This window comes from Venturia canescens, chromosome 4 (genome assembly GCF_019457755.1).
Source record: "Venturia canescens isolate UGA chromosome 4, ASM1945775v1, whole genome shotgun sequence".
NCBI lineage: Eukaryota > Metazoa > Arthropoda > Insecta > Hymenoptera > Ichneumonidae > Venturia > Venturia canescens.
In genome coordinates, this window is record NC_057424.1 from 20,625,004 (window position 1) to 20,647,340 (window position 22,337).

At 38.4% G+C, this 22,337-nt stretch overlaps 1 protein-coding gene across 1 annotated transcript in view; it reads right to left on the reverse strand.

Moving 5' to 3' along the window:
• Nucleotides 1-16: 16 nt before the first annotated feature.
• The window catches only part of LOC122409253 (uncharacterized), a 270,883-nt gene continuing 248,562 nt past the window's right edge, over nucleotides 17-22,337 (reverse strand). The window contains exons 7-13 of the mRNA XM_043416659.1: nucleotides 16,180-16,296; nucleotides 15,671-15,784; nucleotides 15,406-15,549; nucleotides 8,357-8,559; nucleotides 5,253-5,404; nucleotides 4,846-4,918; nucleotides 17-4,760 (exon numbers count right to left, since the gene is read on the reverse strand). Coding sequence (XP_043272594.1) covers nucleotides 4,739-4,760; nucleotides 4,846-4,918; nucleotides 5,253-5,404; nucleotides 8,357-8,559; nucleotides 15,406-15,549; nucleotides 15,671-15,784; nucleotides 16,180-16,296 — 825 coding nt within the window. The 3' untranslated portion in view covers nucleotides 17-4,738. The remainder of the gene's footprint in view (nucleotides 4,761-4,845; nucleotides 4,919-5,252; nucleotides 5,405-8,356; nucleotides 8,560-15,405; nucleotides 15,550-15,670; nucleotides 15,785-16,179; nucleotides 16,297-22,337) is intronic.

Consider the following 22,337-nt stretch of genomic DNA (forward strand, 5'->3'; position numbering starts at 1 on the left):
GAACATAAATTCGTAATGAGCTGTTAATCTTGGACTCTATTTCATAAGACATCATCGTTTCTACAATAATTATAATTCGTGTTTGTTTGTATTTCTTTTGTTTATCATCTCAATCCGTTCTCATCATTTTATTTCATTCGCAATCACGCTTATCGAGCTTATGTACAATATAGTCCCCCAAAACGTAATCGATCGTCTATTTTATCGATAACAACTCAGGTGAAAAAATACGCAAAGAGGCCAAGTATTTACAAGACGGATGTGAGTGCGGATCGATTCAAACGAAAAAATAAAACTGATGGGCGTTACTTCTAAGAAAAAAATAAAATAAAATGGTATGACGTTGACGATCAATGTCGTTGGAGTACACATCATTGGAATGGAACGCTACGTCCTCCAATTTTTGGTATCGTTGAAATTTCAATTACGAAACTTGGTTACAAAATATGAACCAGAAGTTTTTGGGTTTCTGAACACACGTCGTCGCCTGGTGATAGTGACAATGAAATTGACGAATGAAGAAAAGTTTCAAAAATTTCAAGGCATTCAAAGACTGGAAAAAGAACGCATTAGCAACACATTTCAATGATGTAAACTTCAATAACACGACAATAGATTTGCCCATTTGTTTTACAATCACACATATTTATCACTCTCGCAATTATGACAGTCGAATTATTTCCGTACTATCTATTAGTTGTGCGATTATCGTTTAAAATATTCGAGCAGCGTGAGAGATCTACGTGAAATAAGTGAAAAAATCGAAGGGAAGAAAAGGGAAATGATGAATTTTCGATCGGGCTTTATGGGGTCGATGCATGATCGATAAGCTAGACGATAATTAAATCGTGATTGTATTGTGCGTGAATCGGAGTGGGTTAAAAGATACGTTGGAGAGTGTGGGACGAAAAAATATGGAGGAATATTCGTTTCATAACTCTGTGTATGACGAATAAATTTCGATTAGCGGCGCAACATAAATTATTAAAATTAATGACAATTAAAATAGTAAAAATTAAAATAACAATATTTCGGCGAACAAAAAAACGCTTAGTTCTAACTTTTTTCAACGATTCTTATTTCGTTTTGTGTCCGGTCTGTCGAGGGAATGTGGAGCAAAAAAAAATACAACGTGCGGCGTTAAATGATATTCATAAGCCTAAAATGATTCGCTTTTATTTAGGCATAAAAACAATCAAAGCTTCCTTACGATGCCAGACAAAAATTAAAGACGAAATTCTTTAAAATCGCCATTACAATCTCCGTTACACTCTATGAAAATTTCTTCGAAAATCTTGGTTGCTTCTTCACGTTATTGATATTTGTTATTTTGCCGGTAAAACAAAAGTGCCACGTGTTATGAGCTGACATATTGAACCACGTGAAAATAAACAGAGATCGGATTCGACCTGAATGAAACTAAAGTCGATTTTATTGAAATTCCGATGAATTTTGGGCTGGCATTTGGGAAAAGCTTAGATGGAACTAACCTCTAGTGACTAGATGGAGTGAGAACTTCCAAACGCTCGAGTCCAGCGACACGGGTATTTCCAATGTGAATTTTTCAACATCGTAGAGTGTTTTCTCTATCGTTTTTCATGCTGGGCCAACAGAGAAAGGAAATAAGTGGACAAACAGAAATTCACATAGAAATTACCGGTCTCGCGGATATCTTACTTCGTAGATTACAAACTACTCTTATTTCTATCTCGTTTATAGGGGTACGTATTATGTATATACGTATATACAAGATTTTCGTATTTACAGATGTCAGAGTTATCGGAGTGTCTCGGTCGAGCACGAAGTTAACTTATTTTCTCGCTTAGTTTCGTTTATGTAATTCTTTTCTCAAATTTCCTTTTATTTCTTTTATAGAGCCATATAGGACGTAAATAAGTCCAATACCATAATCTCAGTCCAGATTTCGTTCGTGATAAAAATGCGATTGCAGGTATACCGAGCAATGGCTTCCGTTTGGTTTGTAAAAATTTTACGAAATGAAATTTGGTACTGTTCTTTTTTTCGAGTTTTCATTAAAGGCTCATAAGGTCTCGGGGTTTATTAAAAATCTTAAGGGGATAAAAATTGTTCTACAAAACTTTTATCGGACTGAGAATCCAAAGGGGTTGAGTGATCACTCAACAGGCTGAGTGAGTTACATTCTCCAAATCATTCGACTTTGCCAGCTTTATAAAAACTATTCGTATCGGTTTGAAAATATTGTTAAATATGAAAAATTCTATCGAAACAATTTGTACGATATCGTTAGAAGCCGCGTGGGGAAACATTTTTTCCACGAGGAAATAAAAACATATAAAGTATCAAAAAACGTAGAAATTCGAAGAATTCTCGAAATATGGCTTCTACAAGACTTTTTTTTTACGACTGACGACTATTAAATCTGACGATATATTTCAATGTGACGATCGATGTACGAGCTATAGTAACGTACTTTTTGTTCTCTCTATATAAATGCTTGATTTTTTTTCATGGTATATGCAGATTGATTTATTTTTTTCCATTTTTCTGCTTCTTAATTTATGGCTCAGAGAAATGATGTCGAGGCGCGAAGTACCAGTCGGATTTTTATGAATCGTAAAAATGCACGGTGGAAAAAATGGAGGAAGACGATTCGCTTGGTTGAATTATAAAAATCCGCCGGACGGCACACTGAACAATTTTCTTCTGTTTTTTTTCTGACAAATGACTTACTTTCGTTTATTAGCGATATTCGTTTGTTTTTTTTTTTTTGTTAAAAATTGCTCTTCAACGTTGTTTTTCCTCCCAACCTCCAATTTCGTATGATCATCTCGCATTCTAGGAGAGTGCAAGAGTATGTAAATATTAACATTCCACAGTCGTTTGTAATTGATCAAGAAAATCAAACTTTTTTTTGTAATTTCCATTGACGACGAAACTGTAAATATTCGGTTAATTTTATTTTCATTATTTTTGCCTTTTTCCACGTTGCTATTCCGCATTGTTTTCTTTTCATTATTAACGTGATTGTAAAAATAACCACGAGTGTTGCGTCGGTATTTTGTTTGCTTATTTCTTGTTTTTTCTTTTTTTTTCTTCAAATCATATACCAAGGAGAAAAAGAACTCTTGGTCCCTATATTATGTACGAATTCAAAGTACAATAAGTTTTAAGCTTCGGGGGGTCTTAAGAACTTAAGAACTAAACTATGGATTCTTCGTACAAATATATTCGACGAGCATCGACCGGATCGTTTTTCCTCTCGTCATTAAATAATTTGAATAATTTTAACGTTTTGTGTGTATCAGACTCGGTTTTGGCTCGTCAAACACGCTGAATTTTCGATAAACTTATTATCAACAGATCCACCGTGAGTGAGTAGTAAGAATACTGCATTTTATTGAAATGCTGCATTTTCAACGAATCTTTTATCAACCATTACTGTTCAAGTGGTTTTTCGACTAAACGAAATTCTAGTAATTGAAAAAAAATTGCATCTCCAATGCAATTTTACGTTTTAGCAATGAATCTGTCGATGCATTTTCTCAACGTTGCTAAAACTTCCTATTTCACTTTGTCAGGATATTTTTTCCGCATTGCCATTGTATTTTCTATGAAATCATACTTTTTTTTTTATGTCGACGCAATAGGGACGGGATGCTGTGTCTTTAGTGTGCTGGTGTGTCGTAAGTACATTAACTCAAATATCGGCAATCATTGTTCAAACGTACCCTTGGCTTATTTCTAGACTCTGTTACATTAAGCGTATATCAAAAGGTTTAATATATACAAAAGGAACTCGCGTGGTAGCGTCTCGAAACGTGTCCAATCGTTGATAAGCTTCCATTTACCATCTTCTTTTATCTCTTTTTTCTCGACGATTTACGATCTCGTGAATGATTCACATTCTCAATTATACGATTCTTTTGGTCGTCTCAATAATTATTTTTCAGATTTTTACGCGACAATTTTTTTAAATTGGTGAACAAGCTCGATCAACGATTGAAAACAATTTTGAGAATCTTCCACGCAGATCAACGCGAGGCTTAGGAACTATGCTTAATCTTCTAAGCGATTTTAATTTCACGCTTACTTTTCATGAATTTGTTACTGTTTTTTTTTTCTTTTTTTTTCATCTTTCATGAGCGCGACACGCTTCGCGGCTGGCAGATGATCGCACATCGAAAATTACTTTCGAATTTACCTCACAATTGGTGTTATGTCATCGCGAGTTTGACGTCTCCATGAATGCAAATTCATCAATTATATCTTGATATTTTTCGATTCTTGGAGATATCTTTTTCTTGTAATTGAGAAATTTGAAATTCGATTATCATAAAACACATCTGTGTCGTACACGTGTGCAGTGATGATTAGGTTCAAAATCTATGGTTTCATATCCAAATTCGTTTTCAGACTTTGTGAATAATTTCGTATCCACGTTTATAAATAAGAACAATGTTATCTACGCGCTACAAGTAAAACTTAAAAAATTCGTGGTTCGATTTTGAAAAATGGATCGAAAGAAATTCGAGGGATTCACGAATCGCAATGATGTTTTTTCGTCTTTGCTACGAACCGGATAATTTCGTGTTTATTTCTCGCCGTAGGCCCTTCGAGGGCTGAATCTTACCACCTTCGGCGGCTAGGACCCGCTACTTTATATTCTTTTTTTCTCTTATTTTTATATTCGTGAATATTTGTAGGTCCTTATCCTTTAATACCTCTCCCATTCGGTGAACTCTTTGGCAGCTCGTTTTCACTGGGCGTTCAATTCGGACCTGCGAATCGAATGGTTAATTAACTTTTTGAGAATGAAGTCGAATGAAAATAATGAATGATCAAAGGATTACGCAGCGCACTCACTTCAGAGCTTTGTATCTCTCTTTTTCTGGGTTGTTGTCTGGTGGCTCACACTCGAATGAAGCCAGCGCCAGTGCTGATAGAAAAAAATACGATGAAAATTAGTTCTTCCTCGCAAGAAAAAGGTAAATAAAAATTCGATAATTCCAATTAGTTATCCGACAACCCACAATCCGTCGACTTTGTTTTGTATGATTTTCAGAGAAGCGAATCGAGGAATACATCAATTTTCGAATGACTTTTACGAAATATATTTCCCAGTACCAACAATTTTTTTACTACTTCATATTTAACGAGAGTTATTTCAGGTTTCCATTTATTCTTTACGGTTGAGAACGTATATATAAATAAACAACGAGGAGAAAACTCGATAATATTATTTTTTTTTCTTCTCATTTTCCACTGCTTACCATTTTCCGTGAGTACTGGGCTGGCTTGAAGAAATGCGATAACCCGTGAATTCTTCTCGAATGGACAGGCCACCTGTTTCCAAGCGATGAACTCGGTCACTTGTTTGGCGAGCTGCCAGAACTTTTCGAAGTTTATGTGTCCGTTGGGAAGTCTGGAAACGAGATAGACAATCGAAGAGGAATAACTTTGAACTCGTCGAACTCTACCCCTATCGTGATAGAAATGAAGAAATAGAAACCGATGTATATCTATAAGGGCACTAGAGTTTCGTTATCGAGAGGGTAAAACGAAACAAAAAAAGCGAAGCGTTTCGAGGAAACTGAGAAACAAAGCAAACGAATAGTCGCCAGGATCGGAAGGTACAAGAAAATGAACGGGGAAGCGGTAGTTAGGAAATTTTCTGCAGTTCAACTCGTGCGCAACACAATTTTCCTGTCGATATTTCAAGAAGAAGGAAAACAGTGAACGATAAGAGAGTCGAGAGGGCCGACATGCGATCGTCGATAAATTAATAAACTACCAAGATGTTGAATGCTGTTTGATCGAATGGTTTTTTGTTTTTTTCAATCTTTCACTGGAAGATCCAAGTTCTGGGATAAATTCAAAGAGCGTACCGAGACATGGCACGAAAGAAAATATTTGCACTGAAACCCAAAACGGCACGTATTCGTGAACTGTGCACTTTCGCATATGAAAACAATCGATTTCGACTCGAGAATTCGTAAATAGTTATGGTCGTACGTAAGCGATATAACCGTCAACGAGGATGCCTCGAAAGCTCTCGTACTTCTTCGCCTCGTTCACAAAATTACACGAACAACTTCCCCAATTTATAGTACGTCGTGAACTCGCAGAGATTCCGCTGAAGAGACACGAAGTGAAAGCCCGTAACTGCACAAAATTCACCAACATGTCATACGCGTCCCTATATGTCTATACATCAGTAAACATGCACGGGGGTCTATGGTCGTTAGAATATTTGCGTGTGTGAAATCAGTCAATACCGTCGTCCCCGAGGTAAGAAGGATCTTCTCAGGGGGGTTGTGCACGACGAGTGGCAGTTATTGGCCACGAAAATCTCGATTATTGAAGAAAAATGTACAACGAATCGTCGTATGGAGGAATTTATGGGGCTTATATAAATCGAATGATCAAACGACGTTCGAGTATTTTTAAGGAAGCTCGGTCGCGTAGGGCCGGGTTCTGTGGGTGCATGAACGGGGCACCCCGTTTTTTTTTAAATGCGCATATTTGCATTACCAGAATGCATTATAAAACGATTATTAATCATTTAAAACAAAAATAATCAGTCACACATCAATAAAAAAAGATCAGAAAAAAAGGTACAGTTTGACGTTACGATCCTGCTCACAAAAAAGTGGCAACGTCGAAATATAGAGAAAATAATTCAACAGCTAAAAATGACTTGATTTCATACAGATATACTCAACGATCTATTACGATTTTTTTTCGGTCTCATTACCTGTGATATATAACATTATCTATTATTGTTGGAAAATAAGTATATAAATTGTGTTAATCGTTAAAACTTGTCGTTTTTATACAATTAATTCGTTTTTTTAACCTCTATGTACGCGTATACACACGCCCGGACGTGCGTGTATTTTTTTACAAATTTCAGGTTAGACAGTCGATACTTCAAATATCGCGCATGCGCTTCAGCGCTGTGCTGAACATTTGATTTCTGCGACGTTGCGGAATCGTCTCACCGTCACGAAACGTCCCAGAACATCGAGTTTGTAGACATTTTAACAGTCAATATCTTTTTAGTTAGGTCGATAACTCCAAACTTTTTTGATATATTCTGAATCCTTACGATTTGGAGAACAATACTCTATTTTTTTGTTTATTTCTGTTGCGTAAGTGCATATATATCCCTTAGAACACGCGTTTTGAGAGTGACTCTTCCATAAGACCCGTGTTAAAAATCCTAACTTTCACTATTTTTTTCGTTCTTAAATGGTCGATGACCCCATCTGAAATTTCGCACATGTCATTATTGATAATCTACCTATGAGATATTAAAAAATTATTTTTTTCTGTTGTGCAGACATTCGCGACCGAGCCTCCTTAAATGAACCCTTCAAAATAAGATGAAATGTTTCGAGCACCCGGATAAGCTGCCCTCGTTACTTTTGTATCGACGAACACGAGGATATTAACAACGAAATGAAATTTTTCTGACTCGCTCCTGATTTTTCGATCGCCAACAATTGGAGGCTGGTATTTGGACGATACAGCTAGTTTTTCACGAGTGGTGGGTCTTCGATGTCTCATCTTGACTGAAAGTTCGAGTTCTATCGAGGGTTCGTATATAGACGGAGTTGCATCTTCCTCGTCTTTGGCCATTCAATGTACTATATCGCGCATTTCCCCGGCTGAACGTCCATATCGGGACAACTTTTGCCATTACAAGTTTAATAAGTTTAAACACGTATCTGCACGCGAAAATTGGCGAACAGGTACAGCGAAAGGGGCGGAAGAGAGGGAGAGAGGATTATAAAGACTTCTCAAGCGCCTGCTGGATTGGAGCACGATAAGCTACAGGATGACTGGCTTGACGTCGACGCAACACAGTTATGCACACGTACACGCGTGCACTCGTAAACAACGTGATGAGCCTTCGAGATTCGCCGACACTGAGAAATTTTTTCTCGTCATAACTTTATCCTCGCTCACATGTGCTGCAGATTTTTTCGCACGAAACTTTGGTACACTTCTGGTCCGAAAATTTATGGAAATATACGATTTTTTTTCTTTTCTTTTTTTTTTTTCATGTGTCAACCGGAGTCAAAGTTGGTTGTAGTTAGGATACGCGTGAAAATTTTCTCGATCGCTATTCAAATTGCAGGTATTCACACATCCGAAGGAATATGAAAGAAATTGGTTATTTGAAGAAAATTTCCAAGTACGTTCGACGCAGGTACGTTCAGAAAAGCGTACATTTGAAGGAAAGATCGTAACAAGCTTGTAGGATCATAGAGAGGCATTCGAGGAATAAAAAGCGAAATGATTTCGGGCAGACCGAAGCCGCTGCGAAAAGGCAAATGAAAATGTCAATCAACCAAATTAATATACTCACTTGTTGCTGCAGCCCTCGTTCAGAAAATAAAGATCCTTGACGAGCAGACTGAAAAATGGCACGACGATGCGTTGCCTCTCATCGGTTGCTCCAGCACTCCTCCACATAGCTGCCTTCAGTGTGCTACGGTAGCTGCTAAAATTACTGCTCGGATCCATCTGGTGCTCGAGGATCGAGAATTTGGCCGATTGGACTTTAGACCACTGCGAAAATACGCGAATACGAAAAATTGATTTGTTATCAATCGAAATGAATCAAATGGAATATTTTCAAACTCTTATCACAATCGACCACAAAAAATACTAAGTCGAAATCACCGTCGCGAATAAATTCAATATTTTTATACAAGGAGAGAAAATTTCAGTAAACATTACCATGGTGTGTGCCATAAGAGTAGGGTTCCATATCGTAATATTTATTAATTCTATGAACATACTTGGCAATTTTTTGCGAAGCGAGAACTCGATGAAAATTGATGTGTCATGCCAAAACAAATATATCGGTTCACAGTGAAATACTGTAAGCTCTGCCGAAATTTCACCGATTTAACCTTATAATTGTGCAATATCCCATTGGAAACATTTGAATCCAACCGTCGAAAATGTATGTCTCATCGTAAGATTTTTGCTGCGTATAACTGGAAAATGTTCAGTTTAACTGTCGATCGTACATATTTGTATACGTATACACCGAATTTTAGTGATGTACAGTTTCTTTTTCGATTTGGGTTGGGTTTGGATGCTGGATCGAAATAAAAGGTTACAAGGAACTTGATTTAATTGAAGAATAAATAAACTTTATTTTGTACCCTTTTCTATTATAGCAATAGGATCACGATCTTTTTGTAGCAACGTTCTTAATGCCCATGTTTCTGGTACAAAAACCATTCATTATATATTCATTATGACTTTAATTATTTTCGTGTACACGAGACAAAGGATTCACCCGAACGTTCGATCGCAACTAAATGAACCCTGCTTCGAATACAAGCAAACCTAAGCCCTTGAGCTTGCGTCATACATAATTTGGATATTCGTACAAGCGCAAATAACATTCTGCAATGTACCACAGTTAATTTCTAAATATTTTGGCGAATCATCGATGCTTGTGTTCGAGCTCTTCGAATTTTACTATGTTCAACTGCGAATTTCGATTGCGAAAACAGTATTGACCAAAGCAAAACGGCGTTAATAATTCCACTTTACAGTTCACCGTCGGGTCGACGTAAATTTTGCAACGTTTCTTCGGTAAACTGCGTAGGAAAAATAGCACAGTTTAAACCTCTGTTAGAGCAAAAACGCAATTCGAAATTATTAATACGGAATTCGCCTTCAACCGTTTCCATGGCTAAGGGCGACTGGCGAGAACTTCATAAGAAAATCTCGCTTTTATGATATTGTAAAATTCTCAAATAAAAGACACTTCTCGAAATGATTTCATTTGTGAAAAAAATTGAAATTTTGTCGAGGAGAAATCCTCGTCTGGCGTCCAGTTACACGTGAAGTAATTCAATTTGTCGCTTAACTTTGGGAAAAAGCAATTCGATATCGTTCTGTTCAAAATGGTTAAATGAATATGCAATTTTCTATATAATCGACGGTGAATTCTGTAATGTGAATATTGCCAAAGTATAATTATGATTATTGAAACATATGAAATTGGAAAACAAGAAAAATTGAACTACTACGATGTTTTGATGGGTTTTGTTTTTTGGGTTCATGTTGATTACGAAAAAATAGTCTTGACGATACAAACAGTTTGTCATCAATTGAAGTGACTATGACGCAGTTGACTATTCAATGTTTTGTTTAAAAAGGTTACGATGAAAAGTTACAATTATTAGTTATTATTTACACACATCAGGTAATCGTTTCTGTTTGAATTATTTACTTCATTGGTTAGCGATATCCACATGCAAAATTATCAACCTACAAATCATACACCTGTTCGTATTAGTCTTCTCACAAAATTCTAGTTGGAGTTACGTGTCGATTTTGTGATACCTTGTTGGAATTTATGAGTTTAATGTTTGTTCGAGATCATGAGTCTGTAATTTTTTCGAAATAAACACCTATTTATTGACAAGTGTAAATTTAATCTAAATATCCCATCAAATTTCCATTCAAATCTTTTCAAATGAAAGAACCACAAATATTCTTCATCGACCAAAAGAAACGAATAATCCAAAATTGATCCTCTATGTAACACGTTCAGAAAGCTAACGCCCCTCCACCGAGAACTGTCGAAAACCGTCAAACGCCAAAAATTTGTAACGCTTTTTCCCAGAGTTAAGCGACAAATTAAATTGCTGCACGTGTGAGTGGGCGCCAGACGAGGATTTCTCCTCGACAAAATTTTCATTTTTGCAACAAACGAAATAATTTCGAGAAGCGACCCGACTAGCGGGATTTCGGGCTTTCTGAAGGAAAGCCCACGAAAGAATAACACGGAAAAGAAAGGTCTAGGTATTATTTGAAACAATCGGATAAGAGCAACTCCACGTTGGATAAATTTCAACCGATAATAACCATGGTGGAAATTGCAATGTTTTTGGTAAAAACCTCCAAAATGGGTGATATAGAACCCTAACACTATGGTGTCTTAGTAATTTTTCAATTTTTTTTCTCTCCCTGTATATTTGCAATGAGCATTCGCACTGTTTTCGTTTTATAAGAGATTTTTTACCAATCCTACTGTCACCACGATGAGTAACTCGGATGCAAAAAACTTGCAATTTTTAGACATCTTCTGGAAGACATCCACAGACAAAAGTGTACCCATAACATTTTTTGAAACAGCCATTTGTCCTGGATATTGAGGAAAAATGTTTGTTCTCCAAAAGTGTAAGTTATAGTTGGATATTTCGCATGTCGAATGTCGTTTCTGAGCTCACTTTTGCCATGACATATACGGATAGTTGAAAGGATATAGTGAAAGGCGAGGAGTACATAGAACGTGTCGGGTGACTGCGACAGGTCATATTTGCGAGATCCTCCGCGAGTATCATTCCGCCATTTTCGTCTCTATCGTTCATGGTGAAATGGCGATGCCAGTGACGAGGAATTGGGTCGGCGAGGATATTACATATATAGAGGATCCATACGATATATAATGGATAGAAATGGTCGGAGAATGGTTGAAGTAACGGAGACCTGCATTCGACAGACAATGGGAGAAACTGGAGTCGCCGCCTTCTGTGCTATAATGTTCGAGCTCGCGATCGATCTCTCGTGCGTTGATTTCCCTCGATATGTATCCTTACTCTCTCGACAATGTCATTGATGCTCTCTCTCTCTCTTTCTCGTGTCTGTTACACGACGAGGTACTCTGGACCCGACCGACGAAATAAGCCTCCGGTAAACACAAACACGAAATATCAAATATTAGATATGGAGGTTCGCATATCAATTATCCAAATCCCATGACCGATAAAAATGTCTGAGTGATTATTTTTCACGGAGCTAAATCATCGCTCAGGATCTCGGATAACATTGGATTGAAAGTGTTCGTTATACGAGCTGTATTCCACGCAATTGAATTCGAATAATTCCAATATTCGGTGGGCAACATGAAATGAATCTGTGCAAGTGTAGCAAACGTGTAAACGATACTCCAGCAATTGGTTTTAAACACTCATACCGTAATACGGAAAGTAAAGGAGCCCTTTAAGGGAGATTAAGTGTTCGTGTTTTTGAAAATTAATTGGAAATTTAAAACAGAGATTGTCGAAAGGTAATTCGATGACGGTTGTACCGAATAAATTCACGGTAAAAATGCTGCCGTTGAAAATTGAGCCTGCGGACTGCTCGGGAGACGAATTTTATTATTTATAAAAATGTAGGTGTAAACGAGAGAATCCTCGGAAACTCGTATACTGAAGTATATATAAATATTGTTTTTCCGGAGGTCGACGAGGGCCAAATAACTCGCGGTACAGAATTTAGGCACATTCTACGCTCGAGCAAAATACGTTCTATAGTCACATATGTAGCGAGTTGAGATGAGAGGGCAGCAGAGGAGGAGGGCAGGGCTTGAGGTGACTCCGAGAATAATTGAATTAACTTCGAGGACGAAACTGTCGTGGCAAATGCGTGTACAGCGAGTCACGCGTGCCGCGAGAGATGTGCCTGAGATTAATTCGGTCTAGTGAATTCACGGCGGGCTTTAATTCGTGAATTAACCATACCGGCGAGCCACGTTGCAAGAGATGGACGGACGAACTGAGGGAGGGCATCTGTAAAATCGTCATTTCGAGCAAGGGACGCTTGCGCTTCGTTGTCCACACTATTTGAAACGCGAGGTCATAAGATCCGTGGAAATATGGGCAAGAATTATGGTACGAGATTTTTCGGAGGGAAGTTCGTTCGAAGTATTCCAAAATATTGTCTATTTTTACGTTGAAATAGAAATTCCGAGTATCATTTGATTAAAAAATTTCTCGCAATGATGACCAAGATCGATGGCAGTCGCTCCATTATGTTCCTGACTTTGTGAAAAAAAGTTCGTTCTCATGGATCTGTATTCTTCTCTGCATACGCACAGACACTGAAAACTCCATCTGGGTACGTTCAATCCTGCTGAAGAGTAGAGACGAATGAGAATAAACATTTTTTCGTATGGATCAGAAATAAAGATTTCCATCTATCGAAATGAAAATTTATGTAGAGAATAGAGAATGGAATTGTAGTGTTGTCGGAGTAATATTTCGTCAATGAAGAGTAAAAATGCTCGAATGTCGAGCTATTTCAGGATCTGTATTAGTCATATAGAGAAAGGATAGAAAATTCGAGCGGCAAATTGCAAAAAGTTTTTTTTCGTCGTCCCAACAAGACTCGTCTGCACAGAATGAATTCGAAGGACTTCCAATCAATATCCTTGTATACCTCGAGAGCAGGACTTTTGTCTCTGTCTTAAGAAACTATTTCTTAATGTAATTCGTATTTCATAAACCATAAAGAGTAATTTTCTGTGGGAAGGATCCCGGAAGTGGTCGAAGTTAATTATCTCTTTGAAGCAAGGAAGTCAAATGCTTCAAGTTTCACTCGACTCCTCGCGCATATATTTATTTGAAAGCTTTGGTGAGATAAGACGCTATGAACAGCGGAAATGAGGAAAATGCACGAACGTTTCTGGCAGATCGTCCTTTACAAAGTTAACTAAGTACACGACGGTTTGGGACCGTCTCCCTCGTGTTTTCTGTCAATATTTTCCTGGTTTTCTCCTCGCGTACTGGAACGATCACAAAAACTTTTCTCTTTTGTTCTTTCCTTTTACTGATACTCCAGACATAAATAATCTAGTGTATCCCCATCTTGCTCTGATTGAATCCGCATGGAAAAGGGAATTGAGTTTCGACAAAAATTGCTTCTCGAGGATGAAGGAGTTGATGAATAAAAGTTCACTGTTCTGATTTATCAATCGGAGACCACCAAAGTCGGCTTTTTTTAACGCTGTCAAAAAACGTACATTTTTTGTCATCTCATCGACGGTTAAACATGAGAAGAAAAATAAACTTTCAATATTGGAGAATATGAGGATTCAATCCTACCAGGGATTATTTAAGCTTCAATATTTTTACCGTTTAATCTCGAAAAATATGCGACCGCGTCAGCCATCCGGATGAACGAAAAGGTGATTTTGCAAGGGCCCCGCCGTTCGAAGTACGAAGCCCTAAAGCGCTCGATGTTTCAACATAACCATAATTCGGAGCTATAATTTGACCGGAAACCACGATAGTGTTTCAGCTCCACCAGCACGTTCGTTACACAACGAAAAAGTTAATTTTACCAAAAGTATATGGAGAGCGTAAACTCGGCGCGGACGAACTTTATGGTAATTGCTTGATCCTCTTCCGCTCGTACGAGTTGCATTAGCGTTTAACCTACATTTTTCCGGTACCAACATATCAAACTGTTAAAAACATTCAAGCTTTCAAAAGTTATCTACTTTTTGGTCTCCTTCCCATCTCGGGTTTTGAGCTTGAACACGCGTCATCGGTTTGAATTATGGTCTGGTACTTATACTTTATTCTTTAGCGTAGAACGACGAACGCTGGGATTCCATAATGGAAAAAAATCAACGCGCGAACGGGTCGTTCGTTGAAAAGTTGCCGAGGAATGCACGCTCTCGCTAATTTTCTCAATCGGCCAATTCACTTAAAACTTATTTTCATTCGTTACGTGATCATTCTGTAAAATGAGAATTTTCAAAGATTTTTTCTCTTCCATTTTGCCGCTCATGACAAATCGAGATTCGATGCAAAAGTGAAAGGGCATACGTGAGAAAAGTAGTGCGATTCGCCGACAGCCTGCTCGGCTGGCTTTGCGATACGGTAAATTTTCATTAACGGAAATTACGCGTCGCGAATTTTCGGTTGTGCATGGAGAAGGTCGGGGAATCCAACGGCGTCGTTGCCTCCCAGATCTATATATGTTAGCAAGGTTTTTGCAATTATTTCCTCGGCCCCGAGCCATAAATCAGAGGCGAGTAAAAGATAGAGACAGAAATCGAGTGAGAGAGGAATAGGGAGAAAGAAAGAGCGAGAGGATAAACCAAATGAACCCTGAATAACGCGAAGTACGAGCCATTTCGCCACGTTCCATGGGATATCCAGTCAACGAGACTGAAATTGAGGGAAGGGGCTGTAACTCTCGAATATCTATGAAACGTCCGCGAGTGCACAGCTTTCCGTAATTAAAAAGTGTGGAAATGAAAAAAAGGACGCTTAACTACCCGAACCGTTCGAATGAGCAGCGACGACAGGTTGACGTTTCAGGCTCTCTTGCCTTTTCTTCTCTTTTATAATCGAGTCGAATCGTATATTTATGAATCATCGCGTTGATTTAGATAAGCTCGCGATGATGAAGATTTGGAAATATTTGTCTTCTTGTTCTGGAGCTTGATGAGATTTCGTTCAAGTTTATATGAGACTGAGGGCCAGTAATCGAGCAGAGGCGATCACGATTATTTTCCCAGTACGAAAATTCCCATTTCACAGTTTATGCATTAACTTCGATCAATGTTTTTTCTTTATTGTTAAAGTAGCTTACCGTTTTCTTCAGTCGGGAAATCGGTGACATGTTGAGACCAGCGATTATTGCCATGAGCGAATTAAAATTGCCAATATTGAAGCATTCCCTTGCTGCTTCGATCCAATACTCGACTACACGAACACGTTGCTTCTTCTTGGCATGCTAGAAAAGCAAAAAAATGGGTTCGACTGGAATATTTCTAGTGATATTTCAATAACATCATTCATTTTGTAATCACATAATTTCTCGAAGAATCAACGCAATTATTCGTGTTTCTAAATACCTTGCAGACCTCCGTAGCTACGAAATAACTCAGTCTATTGAACCACTGAACGTACGATTCGAGATTTCGTGTCTTCTTCATGTCCTTGAAGGAAGTTTCTAAGTGAGGTGATTCCTGGAAACAAATGGGATTGAATTTTTTAAAAACCTTATCAAAGACTGACCACAATTTTTTTCCCTTGTCAATGAACGTTCAAAGATTTTGGTTTCTCCCTTAATTATGTAAGCGTGCTTACTTCGATTCATTTGACTCGGTTTCCATTGCAATTTTTGAAAATAGACTGAAGAACTCAAATACCAAAAACAAGAAAAATGGTCTGTGAACGGCCATCTTTCGTTTAACAATATTTAACGGTGTTCCAGAGACTAAAAACCTTCAGTTTAAAGTCGTTATACCTCCTTCGTTTAGTTACCTTCGCATAATTGTAAAACAACAATTTCTACAAAAGTTCTTCATTGGAATAGGTAAGTATTGCATTTCAACATAGCTGCACAAACAAAATTACGAACCTTTGCGAAAGCTTGAACAAACTCCTCGGGACCGATGTAAGAGAGCCTCTCGAGTTCAACGTGAGTCAGTTGTTGTGCGAGAACCGTTGCTGAGGGGCACAGCTCAGTAACATCGACCTGAAAAGATATATAAAAAAATCCGATAAAATAACAGAGAGAGAGAGAGGAAGGAATCATTAGAGCTGATTAAAGGAGGAAAGTAGTTATTGTGATATTCTTTTATTGATGAAATCTCGATGTATAAATAAAAGTCAAGTATGATATAAAGAAACATGAGATTTCCGTAAATAAGAAAATGTTCGAGCGATCAGGCACAAATGTCATAAAAATATAAACAGAGTTGAGAGGAAAGCGTAGCGTATGAGAAGAGAAAAACGAAGAGGGAAGAAAGTCGCGTGGGTACGCGAGCGTTTTTCTACATCGTCAGCAAGATACACATTCCCGGAGTACAGACAAGTGTTTTTTTTCTTCTCTCCTCTCTATTCCGGGCTATTCTCATTCAATTTTACGTGTTGTACGCTCCGCCGAGCAGTCTGGCATTTCTTATCTTGGGCAAAGGCTGAAAGAGAGTGGAAAAGAAAAGAGAGTGAAGAGGAGACAAAAGAAGAGGAGAGGAGAAAGAGGACGAGAGGGAGAGAGAGAGGAGTCGAGTCCCAAAAGGGAAAGTCTGTTCAGCGAAAGGAAACTGGTAGACAGGAGACGACGTCGTTGTCGTTGTCGTCTTTGTCGTCAATGAACATTGCGGAGTCTCGCGTGCGTTACGGAAGTTGGGAGAGCAGAGAGAAGGAAGCCTACAAAAAATATAGAAAAATAATGAAAAAAGTACGGTAATAACAGGATGAAAAAAATTGAGCAGAATAGCAGGAGGGAATAAAGCACGAGAGGGAAGGGGAGAGAGAGAGAGAATAAAGAGAAACAAAAAAATTCGATTGGAAAGGAGAGTCCTTTGCCGGTATAGCGGAATTATTTATGTCTCCCGGACCGGCATTGGTACGTCCGGGAGGAAGGAATAGTATAAGCCCCGACAGATATTTCGATTTTGAATCGAACGGGTGTCCCACGGGGTGGGGATAGACGCAACGGATACCCGGTTACCGTGGCGTCGAAATTTATATTCACGTCACTGTATATATGCCGATAGATAAAGAGAGAAAGAGTAAGAGAGCGAGAGAAACTTGTATAGTTTAGGGTGGAGCTGTAACCACCCTCGCCAGTCTCTATCTACGATCTGAAATAACGCCCAGGTGAAATTGTCCAACTACTCGTCACGAATACACTCCGTGTCACATGTATAAATTGGTAGTTTCGTCAACTTTCAGAACTTCTCGAAACAACCTTCTTCCCAATGGCCTAAATTCCTCCTTACAAATATTTAAACAGTCTAAAGCACACCCTGAGCTTTTCTCAAATTCTCACAACCGTCTTTCGTAAATTTCTCTCGCAATTCCAAGCCCTCTGATTCTATCTGCATATATTCGTTATAAGAAATAATTTCTTTCGAAAGATGTTCACTGACATTCATTTTTGGTTGTAAACCCAATTAATCATTTTTACCTAAAAAAGTGTTCTTTTTTCTTTTTAATTTTTTACCATTCTGCCCGATTCGCGTTTGTTGATGTATTTGTTTTTTTGCTATCGTAACATGCTTTTGGTAAATTGATTGAAAAATTAATCTCGCCTTGCACTTTTTCACTGTGGCAACATTTCGCACTATTTCGCAAAAGAGCTTCGGTCAGATTGGAGAATTCCAAGTCTGAACGTGTGATGGGAATTCGACGAATTAACTATACGTAAAGCATAGATCGAGTAAAAGCGAGATAGAGAGAGAGAGAGAGAGAGAGAGAGAGAGAGCGAGAAAGATATACGATGCTGTGGGAGCAGTACAGTTGTATGCATTCGGCCGGATCGAGCGCTGACCTGTTCTACTGGGAATCTGCCGAGCCCCAGGCTCAGGCTTTACTCGGTTACAGTATTTCGATACTAACACACATACATGCATAAAAATATATTCATCGAACGTTCCGTACGAAATCGACCGAAATATGAGTCTGACGAATTCGAATCTGATCCATTATTTTTCATGTCGTCTCGCATTTCAAAAATTGACTCAATTTCGGATAAAAATATTGCTTACGCTTTCGTACATCTTCGGATCATTTTTAGCTCAGCTTCTACGTGCACGAGTAACGTTTGATGAACGCAGGGAGAACGTAACTTAATTGATAAAAAAAACTACCTCCGTTTTGCACGCAACAATCGCTATTGCATACTTCAAATAACACATTTTTCACTCAAATAACTATACTGAAATCCATCATATTGAATAGTAAATCTCATCACTGGGAACGTGGCTGCAACAAAAATCCTTTTGCAAGCTTCGATGTTCCGGTCTAATAGTTTTTGTAGAATTTCCAAAATTTTCCATCGTCGATTCACTACCAATATTACTACAGACGATTTTCATGGGTTTGTTCATTGTTTAGCATCATATTTATTCCTTGTATTTCGTCGTCGTTTCGCGAAAAATTGATTGAATTTTCATTTCGGTGCGGAATGCCCCATGCGCGTTTGTACCCCGGAGCATGTATCCATTATACAAATGTATACACTCGTGTATGCGAATAGGCAGAAATTATGTTATTCCGTATTGTACTCGAACGTGTGGCATACGGTTTTGGGTATTATGAATGCCGACACCGTGCCTCGTCCGGCTCGTCAATGATGACTCGGAATATTTCGTGGCTATCCAGAATAATTGAGCCTCTGGCAGTAATTGGGTGGTGCTGCGTTTTGCGAAATTGTGCAACGCCCTCAGACATATCTCTTGCTTGTATCCGATATATTTGAATTATTGACTGTGCGCTGTGATGCGTTGGACTTTATAGGATGTGCATGATGTTGAGTGGTACAGATCACATGCGTATGATATCTGTTTATGATCACATTTTAAACGGACCATGAAACGCGAGATTGAGGAGTCGAATAAACAATTGTCCAAAATGCGGGGGAGTAAGAGGATTGGTAGAGTCGCCAATTTTTTCATGAGATCAAATCGATTTCCTCGAGTTTCGTGTTGACTTTAAAGGTCGATGGGGGAGCTTACGTTTCTCTGTAAATCTGAGTGCGGATTCGATTTTTAATTTCTCCGGAGTCGGAGAAGAGGAACGTTCGCGAGTTCGTCAGTCGCGTGCTTTCGTTAGTTGATCAGGATGTATGACGACGAATCGAGAGTCTAAAAAGGAAGGTCCCGGGATAAAAAAAACATACGACAATCGACGATATAGCGTTCAATCATATTTTCCTGTCCGAGGGAAAGAAAATCAGATGAATATAATTGACAGTGGGGCGCGGGAACGAGATTGAATGGAAAAGTGCGCAAAGGGGATAGTATTGCTCAGAGAAAGCTTGTTCGATACTCGATTTCATTTAGAGTGAGATTCGACATTGAAAAAGAGATGAAGAGAGATAAAATACGACGGTGAGAAAGGAGGAGGATATACGCCGAAGAGGAAAGGAGCAAAGGGGCAAGGTGAGTGCGTCGCACACTTGCTTCTCACTCGTCGGGGGCGTATCGAGCAAGAAGAATCCATGAAGCACTCTTTTAGCGCCCATCATACCCAACTCCTCTCGACTTTTCCATCTTCATAGTGCTATTTCTTTGGCTCTCTCACACCTCGCTCCATTCGATTTCAAGGCGATAGAGTTAGGTATTGGTACGGTGGGAAGGCCCGACATTGGGCTCTTAAAGATATCGCGGAAGAAAAGTGCACGCCGAGGTGAAAAGTCACTTCAGTCAGAATGCCAGAACAACTTTAGCCACGCTTACGCGAGTATTGTGCGTCGTTCCAAGCAGCCTTATTCCTTTTATATTTCTCCTTCAGCTTTCTCATTCTATTAAGCCTTTTGGCATATTTCACAGGATATATCAGTTTGCTTTACTTAAAACGTCCGGGCACATATCCATTAAATATAGACTGTAACTACAAATCCATTTATTTAGTCGTTTATTATTATACGAAACGTGAAAAACATCTGGTCGAAGAAGCAGCCAAAAAACAAGTGAAAAAACGACCCATTAATATGAATGGGTAATAAAAATATTCTGGGCTATAAAATATAATAATAATCATAGGTTAAAATGGAGGGTATAGGACGAAGACGACGAGGCGGATGATCGAGAGAGTCGTAAATATTATGATAATGTGATATTACGATTCGCCATATATTTCGATACATTCAATCAGGAAATAACGCTCCATTCCTTTTCTCTCATTCTTACAAAGTTACTGTTGAGAGACTTCGGAAAACGAGGGAATACAGTGTGGCTGGACCATCGAAATAATCGTTCTCGTCTTTACGGCGTTTCGAATATCAATATTCTCCTCTCTGGCTCCCCTCTGCCTTGCCCAATTCTCTGGATATCGTTGGAACATTTTCAACGCTTTCTACGTCACGTAGAAATCAAACTAGTGGAAGAGGTCATAAAGGAAGGGGGTTTATGCGTTTTGGAGCAGATTAAAGTAGGGCTTGAGCCAGCTAATTGGTCGAGAGCAGACCCCGCGAACGAGAAACTCGTAAAGATAAGTACATGGTATAAGCATATCTCGTTTATGTACACTGTGTATGTACTCGCATCTGTATTAATCGCATTTCGCGTACTCGCGTGCACACTCTCGTTTCGATTCTCGCGTTTGCACACATCTAATTCTTCATTATACTTATATAGCCTATGTATTGTTGGGTTTGTTTATATACATAAATGCAACTCTCGTACATATCAGTTTTGCTGCATCTAGATCCATGGAATTCATATGAATAGACTGCCATATACGTTATAAACAGTGTATGCATATTTTAGAGCACAGACAAATTTTCCTTCATGCCACCAACAGCTCCACTTAATTAGCTCGCTCGTTTTTTAATACGCACGATTGTATATCAAAGCGGAATCTAGCTTCAAACTAGTTTCGTATTATGCAGATTTCATGGTAAATTATGATAAACTGCCTATTTTTATCACTGATATTATATCACGAAGTTTGAAGTTAATATAAATTTCATTATAATACTTGATGTTGTGCGATTATTTTGGAGGAACTGCAGATGCAGCTTAAGGTAGCAGAACATTTTGAAAAAAGTCATCTTTTTCCATACCATGAATTATGGCATACCGCATTTAGTATGCCAATTATGGATGGAATGAAAATAGCAGAGATCTTTGTAGAAAAAAATGCACCGCAAATCTGATTTCTCAAGAATGATTGGCTTTTAACGTGCTATCCACGTGTGCTATTTGAATTTCTAGAAATTCATATTTTTCCCAAAAAACTTCATTATGCAATTCATGATTCACTACATAATTCGTGATATGGAAAAAGATTACTTATTTCAAAATGCTCTGCTAGCTTAATCTACATGAACCTTATGAACTATGAGTTCCAACAATAAACTATCGAGAGGAGAGAAAAAAGGAAAATACGCAATCGCAAAATTCTTTGATCGCAATCGAACTTTGAGGATGACGTTTTTTGATTGAGAAAAAACAGCCGGCGCCAAAGTCCTTCGGGCATAGGAAAAAATAACTCGAGTACAGGAGTCCTGGAGCGATTCCTCTTTAAGATTGTACTCGAATCATAATGGAGAAAAAAAAAATCGATATTTCTAGCAGTGTGTCCCGCAGATGTAATCGCTGTTTTTACAGTCACGTTTTTATTCGCCTAGAATCGATATGCTTCGGTTATTGTTGTGCGAATGTTCATGAAAAAGAATAGATTGTGTGGAACAACAGGGTGAAAATATGTGGAACGCAGTAATGCGACGGAAGAAAATCGTTTCTCTCGCCTCGTATTTTCTCAATTCGTATCTCATGACGATTACAACTGTGAAATAGAACGAGACTGCAGAGACGAGCGATGCTACTGCACTCTGGGGATGTGAAACGCAAACGTGTCACGTACTTTTCCTACGTCACACGGACGATGGTTTTTCATGAGTGTCTTGAAGGAAGGAAAGGAAATGGCCAAGGGCATATTAAAAACCAGGTCACTTTTAATCGTTTTGCATTCTACGGTGAAAAAAATGTTAAACAATGTGCTGCTACAAGCTCGTAAAATCTTCGAAACCTGTTGTCAGTATAATATTGTATTACAACGACATAT